At 36.1% G+C, this 12,519-nt stretch overlaps 1 protein-coding gene across 2 annotated transcripts; it reads left to right on the forward strand.

The window, feature by feature from the left end:
* Positions 1–2,093: 2,093 nt before the first annotated feature.
* On the forward strand, positions 2,094–10,846 carry ARGLU1 (arginine and glutamate rich 1). 2 transcript variants are annotated; one of them, XM_070751164.1, is made up of 4 exons: positions 2,094–2,689; positions 5,945–6,170; positions 8,420–8,503; positions 10,029–10,846. In XM_070751164.1, exons 1-4 carry the CDS (start codon positions 2,337–2,339, stop codon positions 10,191–10,193), a joined length of 828 nt encoding a protein of 275 aa, XP_070607265.1. In that variant the 5' UTR covers positions 2,094–2,336; the 3' UTR covers positions 10,194–10,846. The 2 variants fall into 2 exon arrangements, with proteins under 2 accessions (XP_070607265.1, XP_070607266.1); XM_070751165.1 differs by lacking the exons at positions 8,420–8,503; positions 10,029–10,846 and adding an exon at positions 7,928–8,170 and having other exon boundaries at positions 2,134–2,689.
* The last annotated feature ends 1,673 nt before the right edge of the window (positions 10,847–12,519 follow it).

Genomic DNA, 12,519 nt, shown 5'->3' on the forward strand with positions numbered 1-12,519 from the left:
CAGTTTTATAATTTAATAGCATTGCATCAGCAGTTTTAGCTTTTAATTTTGTTTTATTTCATATTCGTTTTGGTGCTATTATTGAAATGGACGTCATTTTTCTTGCTGGTATTTTGGCCCATGCCAGAAATAAAGATTTGATTGGCAGATCGAGTGGAAGGGAAAAGGGTTTGTTCATCCATTAAAAAACCCATGGTAATTTACAACACCTGCTGAGTAGGAGGCACATTCTGATTCTCCTGCCCTTCTCTACCCACCAGGATCATCTTTAAACTACCAACTTTTTCGATTAGTAGTTGAGCACATTTCCCAAAAGAGGAAAAATCACTGGACATTACTCAATGTGGTTAAAGAATTTAAACTCTTTCAACATTAGTAAATGTTTTAGCATGGAAATCCTGAGCTCCATAAGAATTTAAACATTTAGCAAGCAGTAGAACAGGTAGATACTTAAGTGTGGTTTCTATATTGTGTTTGTGGTTAAACTTCAAGGAAGTTGGTCAGGGAAACTAGAGCTACAGTTGAACTTGTAGTTTTGTAATTTGGCAGGTACAGCTTAGCAAATCAGGTCCATTTAAAATTTTCTTTTTAGAATTGATTTGTAACCAATGACATTTAGAAGCATGTTCTTTCTTATTGATGGATTACAAATACCTTTTGCTTTTTCTGTATCTTGCCCACAGAATATTGCTGAATATGACATGTGTACACAAGCTGGTTTTGCAAAACCATCATAAACTGGAGGCTGAAGTCCTCTAGTGTCCTGCTTGAGTAGGGTGACCAGATGTACCACAAAAGGACATGTCCTGAGTTTTGTCTTCAAAATCAGTGTCTGACAGGCATAGCCTTAAATCAAATTTCTATTTCTTTTTTTAGTATTAACAGGTATCTCTTCCTGAGTAACTTTTCTTTGTCATACCAGTTGTGCTAACCACAACTTTACAAATTCCATTGTAACCTTAATTAGTATCCTAAGGATGCTTGCATTACCACCTGAAATTGTAATACCTTAATCAATTACACACTGATTTTTTTGCTTCCTAACTAGCTCTAGCACATTCCTGCTATTGAAAAACCAGTCTTTCTCACACTGGGAAAAAGTTTAATTACACGCACATGTAGACATAATTAAAAATGTTTCTTTGCAGTTTTTCCTGTTAATTTTTGTTGCAGACTCCAAGAACATTAACCAATTACTATGTCATTTTCTTCCATTTGACCTTCTTTCCAATTATCAGTGTCCTCCTTTGCTGATTTCAGATATCTGGCGACCGCAAGTTTGAGTAGACAAAACACATTTTATCTTGACTAGGAAAGGAAATTTTAATGTCACAAATAGGATGGATTCTTTTAATGACTTTCCCCCCTCCAATTAGTGTCCATTGCTACTTTGGAAACGACTTTGAAGCCTACTCTACATGGAATCCCAGACACTATCAGTTATTAAACAAAGTGTGGAAAATGGTGTTTTGTGTAACTATAGATAAGCTTCTTTTCAATTCAAACTAAAATTAACTCAGTGACTTGCTGGTGAGGGTACATAGAAAATAGCCATTCCACTGAGAGCGTCATACTTAGCAAGTTTTAAGTTGAGGACTACCTGTACACAAAGGCATATAATGGTTACTGACCAAATGCGGCTATGTATTTTCCCGTTCTCCTATATAAGGGGTAGGTAAAAGCTGGCTCTTGTATGACTTGTGGACTTCAACTCCCAGAATTCCTGAGCCAATCATGCTAGCTCAGGAATTCTGGGAGTTGAAGTCCACAAGTCATAGAAGAGCCAACTTTGCCTATCCTTGTCCTATATTATTATTGCAATTGTGGTTGTATTTGAAATAAAGTATGACTCCCGCTTCGAAATTCACGGGTCCCCGTTTGACAGTGTCCTCAAAACGCCCATCGCCAGAACTTGAACTAAGTCGGCTCTTTCCGTAACATGCCGAAATCACTCGAGCGTCATCTTCGTCTCCGCCCCCGTCCCCGCTTAGCATTCCCGCGCATATTCGGCTAGTTCCGGAAAACTCCTCTTCTCCTCTTCTTCGGGCATTTCCGTAGAGGACTGCGGTGCTTTCCCTTTCTTAGGCGCGTCGTCGGGGTGCATTGTGGGCACCGCGCAGTGCATCCTGGGGCGGAGGAAGGCGGAGAATTCCCCCGTCTTAGAGCCGGGCTGCCGCCGCCATCTTGTCTCGCTTTCGCCGCCGGGCCTTGGGCCTGCAGTGCCGAAGGCCTCGGGAGGTGGACCTGGTGCACCCAGCGCCCCCCGCGTGGACCCTGGAGGTCCCTTTGGAGCCGCGCTGAGGACCGCCGATCCGGCGTCGGCCGAGGCGCTCGGCATGGGCCGCTCCCGCTCGCGGAGTTCGTCCCACTCCAAGCGCGTCAAGAGCTCCAAGCACAACAAGAAAAACCGGAGCCGATCTCGGTCCCGTTCGCGGGAGAAAGAGCGGGCTCACAAGCGCTCCAAGTCGCGGGAGGGCAAGCGGAGCCGCCGGAGGGAATCCCGCTCCAGGTCCCGCTCCAACACTGCGCCTTCCCGTCGCGATCGAGATCGCGAACGGGAACGCGCCTCCTCCCCGCCCGACCGCATCGACATCTTCGGCCGGACGGTCAGCAAGCGAAGCAGCTTGGACGAGAAGCAGAAGCGGGAGGAGGAGGAAAAGAAGGCCGAGTTCGAGCGGCAGCGCAAAATGTAAGCGGGGGGTGGGGGTTCCTGCCGTCATGGCGGTGTTTGAAGGGTTGGCGGGAGGCAGAGCTGAACGATGCCAAAAATAAATGAAAAAAATCAACATGCGCATCCGCCGTTAAACCGACGCTGGATTAGGCCTGGGGTGCTGGATGGCAGATTTGAAGGCATCGTTGCAACCTGCCGGAAAAGGTAAATTGCGGAGGAATGAAAAGGATCGGATTGGACCTGGTTCGTGTTTGGATGGGCCACCACGAGGAGATCCACAAAGCTGTGGATTGGAAAACTGTTCTTTTTTTAAAAATAATGGAGTTTATTAATTGTCCGTTTCCTTTGTGAAAACAATAATATAATAATACAATAAGTGATTCTGTATTGTTACATCATTGCGTCTTCATTTTTTTTGAGTTACCTCATATTTTATATATTGTATGTTCTATGAGGAGATGTCAAACTATGTCCATATTGACTGAAAAAACAACAACAACCTTGTATCTTATTTATGTACTCATCAGAAATTTGGATGTGACTCAAGGATATTGTTAACTTTTTTAAAAATTTCTTCCTAGTACAGGAACATTTCTGTTGCTAAAGATGGAATTGTTTAAGATAATAAGTTTATATTAAAATATCCTCACGACATTCATTTAGTGGAGAAAGAATAGCAAAAAAATCAATCACCAAGTACTTGGACTGTTTCAGAAAACAGGAATAATTTATGACAATTTTTCAAAGAAAAATTTCAAAGCACATTTGAACATAAAGTGACAAAATCTGTGATTTTGCAAGAATATTTTGAAAAGTAAATGGAAGACCATATTGAATAGTTTATAAATTTATAATCCCTTTTTTGAGAGTGTTAATCACAGTTTTCTAACTGTGAACTTTGCAGGGGGGTTTTCTACTCCACGACACTTCCGTAGTATAGTCAATTTTATTTGAGCACCATATTTAAAATTTTAGTAAAAGAGATAAGGGGGTGGAGCAGGAAGTAGGCTGGCTATATTCAACGAGAGTTAGCATGATGGTTTCAATTTACATTATCAATCTTGCTATTACTAGGATTAGAATTATTATAAAAGGGGAATTTCATTTTAATTTTGTTTATTTGTATTCTGCCATAGCCTTGAGCATTAAGATAAACTTTCCTTGGCTCACTCTTTGTTTTTCATAATCAATTTTGTTGCTATCTGTATGTACACTGAGGGACGTGCACTGATAATTTTTGTAAAATAGCATTTTCTAATTCCTAATAAACCTTGCTAAGCAGCTTCCATGAATATATTCCAGTATTCTCCTAGTGCTAAAAACAAACAAATAAATAATAAGTGTAGTATGAGCTTTTGTGATTAGTGCACCTTCTTTTCTAACTTGGTGTAGAAAGGCAAGAGTTTCCTCTGTGTAAACAATTATGTTGTTTTAGATTATATTTATAATATTGGTTTGCTGGATTCATTTTGACAGAAGGCCTACACAAGTCTTGTGATTTGTTTAACATTGCTTGTGGGAAGTGCAATGCTTGCATTAAAATGTCAGTTTCTATCATAACAATGAGAAGTTTGCACCCCAATTCAAACTGAAATGTGGATTGTCACGGGGCTTGAGATGGCCTGTTGATAGTAAGTCATTAAAATTGTGAGTGAATTTCTATTTAACTAGACATCATTGGTAACAAGAGTTGATTAGCATTTTCATACTGTCATAATCAATGTCTGGATATTTGGCATGAATCAGTTGGTTAAAATAAGGTTAAACATCAAAATGATGAAGGAAAAAATGGATGCTTAGAAGATAGATGGACAACAACACATTACTAGAGTGTCTGCTTTGCTTTTTATTGAACACCAAATACTTTGAGGTATCAAAATGAATGCAATTCCGTATTCACAAAGTATCATTTAATGGGTAATTGATAGAGGAGAATTGATTACTCTGGATTGAAATAAGAATCTCCTTGATGCTCTCTGGTCATGGTTGTTTTCTTGCAGACATTTCATTACCCAAAGTAGTCAGTGCTAATAGGGAGTGGGATCAAAGAGCACCAAGCAATCCTAACTGGATAATATTTAATATGCTTCATAAAAATCTGAAGAGTTTATGCTCCAGTCTAAATTTATTCCTTGCTTTTATGACATGGTAAAAATTAGGAATATAATATATCAGTATATTACATCAGTAATATATTCCCATCTATAGCATCTGCCATGTGTTCAAAAGAATGTATTCTAACATAAACAATGTTAACAATAAACATAATATTAATAATAATGATTAATAATAATTTATTAGATTTGTATGCCGCCCCTCTCCAAGGACTCAGAGCGGCTCACATCAAGCAATACAAAATACAAATCCAATATTAAAAACAATTTTAAAACCCTTATTAAAAACAATCATACAACCCAAACAAATCATACATAAAACCGAACAGCCGAGGGGTATATATCAATTTCCCCATTGCAGCTATAGCTGATGATTAGTTGATTGTTTTATTCAAGATGATTTTTTTACAAAACTTATTTCACGAAAAATAATTTTAAATTATTTTTTGTATTACATTTGCATTTTGTCCTGCTGAATAATTGATAACTACCTCATTGTTTAACAGTAATATTTTGACAACACATTTCACTGCCTGAAATAAGTTCTCTGATGAATTGTGAAGTGCTAAATTTTATTATAACCAAAGAAATTTAATTTATTTTTGTGAAATCCATTCATTCATTCTATTTTTCTTGCATTACACCTCAGGAGACAGTGCATATTTTTGGTATTATAAAGTATCCACCATGGTCTTATGTCTTTATGTTGATAAATTATAAATTGCAAAGTGTTTGGTCCATCTAAAGATCATCGGCTGCCAGCAGTTTGGCAGATCGAATCTCAGTAGGCTCAAGGTTGATTCAGTCTTCCATCCTTCCAAGGTCGGTAAAATGAGGTCCCAGATTGTTGGGGGCAACATGTTTACTCTCTGTAAACTGTTTAGAGAGGGCAGTAAAGTATTGTGAAACGGTTTATAAAATCTAAATGCTATTGCTATGCTAATGCTATTATGCAATTGCATTTAGAAAGCAATGCTTTGAATCTTATATTTCTCCTCCTAATTTTTTTATTATAACTCCATATATATATATATATATATATACTCAACATTTACATATTAAAATGTGTAAGCATGATGTATGCAACAAATTATTGCTGAAGTGTGATGAAAAATTTAATTTTCTTGACATTTGAAAACATATATTTTTCTTCCTTTAGTCGGCAACAAGAAATAGAAGAGAAACTTATTGAAGAAGAGACCGCCAGAAGAGTGGAAGAGCTTGTAGCAAAACGAGTGGAGGAAGAACTGGAGAAGCGGAAAGATGAAATTGAGCGGGAAGTTCTCCGCAGGGTGGAGGAGGCTAAGCGCATCATGGAAAAACAGTTGCTCGAAGAACTCGAGCGACAGCGACAAGCTGAACTTGCTGCACAAAAGGCTAGAGAGGTAACGCTCGGTCGTTTGGAAAGTAGAGACAGTCCATGGCAAAACTTTCAGTGTTGGGTTGTGCCTCCTGTTACGTTGAGAAGGAGATGGAATACAGCAAATCTAATTCCTTTCTTGTGTAAACTTGCATTGCTGCGAAACCTAATTTCTAACTTATTCAGAGGAGCTAACTGATACCTCAAACATTCTTCCAAAACCTGTGAAAGGATACTTGAATTTTAATGGAACTGGCCTACTTATTTGAGACTTGTTTGAAACTTTTGCCATGGCTGCAGGATATATCCACAGTTCTTTCTTAACTGGGGGAATGGGTTGAACAATCTGTGACTTTGTATCCTTCATTTGTTTTGTTTTATTTAGACTGTAAGAGGCTTTATGCCTTCAGTCAGCAAGAAAAAAAAAATTAAGAACAGCAGGGTCCATCATTGAGCTGCAATGCCTTATCTTAAAGAGAGAGTTTTTCTTGTTTTTCCTCTAAGGCAGTCATGCATTCCTCTTGACTACACAGTGGAGTAACACTGGAACTGTGGTCCCATTCACTTTCACAAAAGTGCCAAATTCATGAGATCCATTTTTTACCAGTGCTACTAACAACTCCTTCTTTTTCTCTAGACTAGAGAGTTGTAAAAGAGCAGGTTGTCCTTGTCTGAAGTTGAGCTAAACATGTGACGACTTCTGTCAGCAGCTGGAGCAGAAGCTGAAAATGTCTTTCTGTGAGACAGTAGTTTGCTACTGGAGGTTTTAATGCTTGTCAGCACTAATCACTCCAGGATACCCAAATTTTAAAGTTCTTTTTAAACTTTCTTAAAATAGTGCTGAGTTAAACAACAAGTCTCCATGTTTTCCTGTATTATGATTTGATTAGTTGCTTTTAATCAATATAGTTGATAATAGGAAAGACATTTTAATAAGATACTTTTTAATATAATACAATATGATTTTTTTTTAAAAAAAATGCATGTGATGAAAATTCATTTTAATTCTACAAATCAAGATTTTGGCTTTACATAAATGCTGAATTATATAAGATTTCAAATCTTTTTGAAAATTCTAATGGATTTTGGCTGAAATCATGGTTCCTCACCATTCTAAGAGCACATTAAACAGTAGTCAGTGAGTGGTCACATTAGGACTTTTACTGTGGAGCATAAACTTGAATTCCTGGAGTGAAGGGTGCAAACCTGTAGCTGGTTGCTAGACATAGCAAGAAATATTTCTTCAAATACTTGCTTTGTTCTTATTAAACTATATTTTTGTGCAGACCTCAGGCTGTTTACAAAAACTGCCAACTATAAAATAACCTGAATATTGATTATGCTAATTGAAAATTACTCTTGCAATCTTTTTGCTTATGAGTTGCATAACAAAGTTTCTTTAAACTTTTATAAAAAGAAACCTAGATTTGATTTCTATATCATACTTTCAATGGACTCCTGAATACCGGTTTGGTATTTAAATGGTAGAAGGACAGTTTAATACTGCCTTCAAACTTGTCACACTATAAGATGTTCAGTCCATTTGCCCATAAAGGAAGCCCACAGTTCTACAGAGTATGGATACCATTTGTACTTTTTGCTAACAGTAAATGTATTTTTCTTATTAATTGTTTGCTTAGGAATGTTTTACATATTTTTTGTTCCTTCTTACCGTAAACATCTGCATTCTTCAGCTCAGCCTTCCTTGTATGTTGTTTCTTTATAAATGGTTGAGCTGCTGATGCAGGCATTGCCAAGCTAACAGTACAAATCATTTTAAAGAGGAAGCTGGCGCGTATGGCAGCCGAGGAGCACACTCTGCAGGACACTGGACAAGACAGTAAATATTCAACTTTTAATGCTGATTAAAGGAGTATAGGTAAAGAATGCGTAGGTATACATAATTGGTGAGACAAACTATTCACTTTATTTATATTTTAAATATTACTCTTTTAATTTGGTAAATGCTATCCAGTTTTGTAGTTGTCCTTGTTGATTTGTGTGATATTAAAATGCTAGTAATAATTGGCCAGGATTCTCTTGATTATGGAGGGTTTAGTTGATTGCTGTTTGTTTGGATTGGGAGGGAATGATTTAAATGTAGAGCTAGAGACCAATTTTAGCGGTTGCACAGTTTGCTGTTTGAAAGAGAAGAGGGTGGCTATAAAGCTGTCCCTTTAAGTCAGTGCACAGAAGGAATTTCTAGGAAGACTAGTGCAGATGGCTGAGTCAGTATTTTACTTTTCTAACATTTTACCCTATCCTCCCGTTTAGGAGGAAGAGCGTGCAAAGCGTGAGGAACTTGAACGAATACTAGAAGAGAATAACAGAAAAATTGCAGAAGCACAAGCTAAATTGGTAAGTTAGTTTTACTATTTTTGAGAGATAAAGCAGTAAACCCATGGGGGAGGTAGAGTAGGATTACTGAACATCAGTTACAGGTTACAATTTGCATAATGTCACTGATTTGAAGACCCATAATTTGATGGAAAAATGCTTATCTCTTTGTTGAGAGGTAGTCATAATCTCTGAAATCTGCTTTAGGAATATTGGGGAATCCAACAACTGTACTGGTAGTCTAAATAATGCACAATTCCCCAATCATTTTACAACGTAGATTGGCATTTCTGATAGCTATGTCTTCTTCCTGGTTTTATAGTCGTATTTTGAATGTTAGGCAACTGGCCTTCATTTATTGTTCACGTGACTGTGATTTATTTATTTATTTATTGCCTGAACCCGACATTTCTAACAAAAGTTGCTCACTGGGGACAATGGTTCACTTAATGACAGCTAAAATAATGTGGTAAAATTGGGTCAGTTATGTGCGCCTGAACTTAATGACTGTCACACCATTTAGTATAAATTCTTAGCTTCATTACAGTCATAAGTCAAGGATCACTTATACAGAAGCATAAGTAAAAGTGGTCATCCTGAGATATTGCCAAGCACCCAGCTTTCATATTAGCCCCTTAAATCTACGAATGATACCAAATTGTTAATATAATAAGAGAACATTATTAAATATGGGATTTGCTAAGGGTTGTATGGGTTTTTGTTAATTTGGTATCATTAAATGAAAATAAATTCAATTTTTGTTCTAGTCTCGTTCAGTGTTTCTTAAAATTAGAATCTCATGTGCAGTGTTTGAAATGCAAAAGATTTTACTTCTCTGTTTTTATGGACAATTTCCTCCATTGTTACAAAAAAATGCCATGGTGAAAACAATAAAAAAATATTGAATAAAATAAATATTAACTTTCATGCTAGAATTTTAATTCCTATCTTTTAATTTGTATTATCAGCTGTATCACATATTAGATTATACTTGACCTTGTAGTTTGAATTAGGAATATAGTACGGATGAATTCTAGATGGATTGGTTAAAGCTGATGTTTTAATATCATTGTGGTCCTACATCATTTTAGATAGCAATCTATACCTGGGTGATTTGAAACTTCAAACATCTTGGGTCAAAAGTTTTCAGCTACTTTTGATTTTATAGTTCCAAATAGTTTTCCTAACTTTTTACTGGAACATTATTTAACCTTGTTTGTTCCTTTCAGCTTCTTTGTTTTATGCTGTATCCTGTCATCAGTTCAAGTGTTTTTTTAAATGAAATTGTGATAAGAAACAATGTAAAACTGTCTTACTTTCTTTGAGTAATCCAAGACATTTTGCATGAATTTATACTGTTTCCCTAATGCTAAAGAATGAAATCAGCTAGTCTCGACAAAGATATGCTAGTATCACAAAGTTATTTGTAATATTATTTATTTTATTTATTTATTAGATTTGTATTCCGCCCCACTCCGGAGACTCGGAGCGGCATACAAATGCAAGGAGTAAAAATGTAATCTAAACTGTTGTTTTCTGGTTACAGGCTGAAGAACAATTGAAAATTGTTGAAGAACAAAGAAAAATTCATGAGGAGAGGATGAAACTAGAACAAGAAAGACAACGTCAACAAAAGGAAGAACAAAAAATGATCCTAGGCAAGGGAAAAACTAGGCCCAAACTGTCATTTTCACTAAAGACTCAGGATTAAATTTCAGCTCTGAACTCTTAATGAAAATTGGGGGGAAAAATCTTTGTATAGTAGCTTCATGTTGAAGTGGTTTTTATTTTATTTTATTTTCTTTGGTGATTTTTTTTGGGGGGGTGGGACATCTGAAAAGTTAGCTTGTTCTAATAGGGGCTGTGCTCTGCATCTCTTATTTTAACGTCTGTTAAGTTAAATCCTTATCAGATCATTGTTTTAAAGAATAAATCTATTCTTATGTGTTTTAATTCTGTGATAAAGTGGTTTGATGCAGATCAGGTCACTTTATTAATTATGTATGGTCTGATAAGGTTTTTACTACCCGCTGATCTCAGAGTTATACTCTGATGCTAACTATTAAAGCTGGTTTTATTTTGCTAACTTAAAAAAAAAAGTTTGGCAAATCTATTGGTAAATTCTCACAGTGTACTGGATCCTCAGTGGTTTGTTATACCAGTGTCTTTTGATACTATTCCACTATTGTGCTTGATGTTCCTGATACAGGTAAGGAAAAAGTTGGTCAGTGTTGCTGGAGATGTGTAAAGGGAGTTCAGTATTGTCTCTACTAGAATTGTTTTTATTCCACTGATAAAACTCAACCAGCATTCCCAATTGTGTAAATAAACCAATTTGCTGAATAAAATGAGATCTTAAATTCATATGTTTTAAGTAAATTTTTTAGTGCATGTATATTTTATGCTAATAAAACTTTATTTTCCTCAAATCAGGCTCACGTGGGAATTAAATTCACCAACATTTTTAATACTTTCAGAAGCCAAGATTATACTGCAGGTTGAAATTATTGTCCTGTTAAGTTATTGTCTGGCTGGTTTAATGATGATTTTTGCACTGATAGGGCTTTTATTTCAACTGGGTTTACTGTCTTTTTGGCAAGGACCTTGATAATTATTATCAGTTTCCTTACATAATAAAATCATGGACTTCATACTCAGCTCAGTTTCAAAACCAATTGCCACGGAGTGTTATGGAGTTCTATTTGAGGACAGTTTGGTTTTGTAATTAGTTTAATAGTTTTTGGATCGCCAGCCTGAACATGATGGGCAAAAAACCCTGGCCACATAGTTTAAAACAATTTTATTAAGAGTACTCCATTTTTACGATCCTGTAACCCCTTATTTCGGTACCGTGTTCCTGAAAATATTCACAAGCACTTTTGAGCATAAGAGTTCATTACAGTAATTTTGTAACTTTTTTTTTTTTTTTTTTGCAATGTTGTAAGATTAAGTAAAGATTAAGTTTCCAAGTAATTGCAAGTTCTTCTAGAAGGTTCAACACTTGTTTTCGGCAGTTCCCTGAATTCTTTTTCACATGTAGGTTGAGCCTTGTCATGTACTATTTCTTCTAGACTTGCAGCATCCTTAGTTAATGTTCTTATTCCAGTATTTAAATCAAAACATCAACAACAATGGTACCCATTTAGTTTTGTTTTTATGTAACATCAATTGTATCAAGTTTCCAGTATGTGTCATAGGTTGAACAGATTCCTGTTTTGTTTGCACGGAGTACGGAATGAAAGATCATGAAGTATACAGTTGAACAGTCGGTATCTCTGAGGATGTTTTTAATAAATTAATATTGCTGTGACCATTGTGCTGTTCTTAATTTAATCAGACTAAAATAAAGCAATATGCCTGGGAGTTTCAGATTATTTCAAATCTCAGTAGATTTAAAAAAAATTAATTGCACTGATGCTGTAAGAAACATTTCTTTGGAAGAGACCATTTTAAATTTCAGTTACTAAATGTACTAATTGTACATTGGTATTTTCAAATTTCAGACTCTTGTGTATACAGGCTTATATCAAATAAATTGTTACATGAAATGAATTGGAAACAAAGTTTGCTTTTGCTAAAGCACAAATCACAGTGCATTCTCGGAAGTATAGAGGAATGGTGTATCAATAACCCCAAATATCTATGTGCATCTTGTACATATTCAGAGCATTCTGGAACCTCCTGGATCAAATCTTCACAGGTTCAGGCAATTTCAAGAAATTCCAAGTTGAAAGTCTTCCTACAAAATGTTATGGATTGAAGCATTTTTACTTAGTTTTCGCAGTTTGGTATGTCTGCTAGAGTCTACTTTTTTCATTTGGGAAGTGTACTTTTTAATATATATTTGCTTTATAATTGTAGTATATCCAGTTATGCAATAATGTCACTCAGGAAGTAGACTTGAGAGTGTTTGACCTGTTTGTTTTGCTGTGCTACGACTTCCTCTGTTTTATTTCCCCTAAAAATCCCATAACTAAAAATGTGTTCACTTTATTATACAATGTTAGCAAGATAACGCTCTGGGTTGTGCTTGACCT

The sequence above is a fragment of the Erythrolamprus reginae genome, chromosome 4, assembly GCF_031021105.1.
Source record: "Erythrolamprus reginae isolate rEryReg1 chromosome 4, rEryReg1.hap1, whole genome shotgun sequence".
NCBI classification, from domain to species: Eukaryota; Metazoa; Chordata; class Lepidosauria; order Squamata; family Dipsadidae; genus Erythrolamprus; species Erythrolamprus reginae.

Coding starts and splice junctions, on each gene's coding strand:
- ARGLU1 (XM_070751164.1), top strand. CDS start 2,337: ATGGGCCGCTCCCGCTCGCGGAGTTCGTCCCACTCCAAGCGCGTCAAG. Junction 6,171..8,419: donor CTGCACAAAAGGCTAGAGAG/GTAACGCTCGGT, acceptor CCTCCCGTTTAG/GAGGAAGAGCGTGCAAAGCG. Junction 8,504..10,028: donor CAGAAGCACAAGCTAAATTG/GTAAGTTAGTTT, acceptor TTCTGGTTACAG/GCTGAAGAACAATTGAAAAT.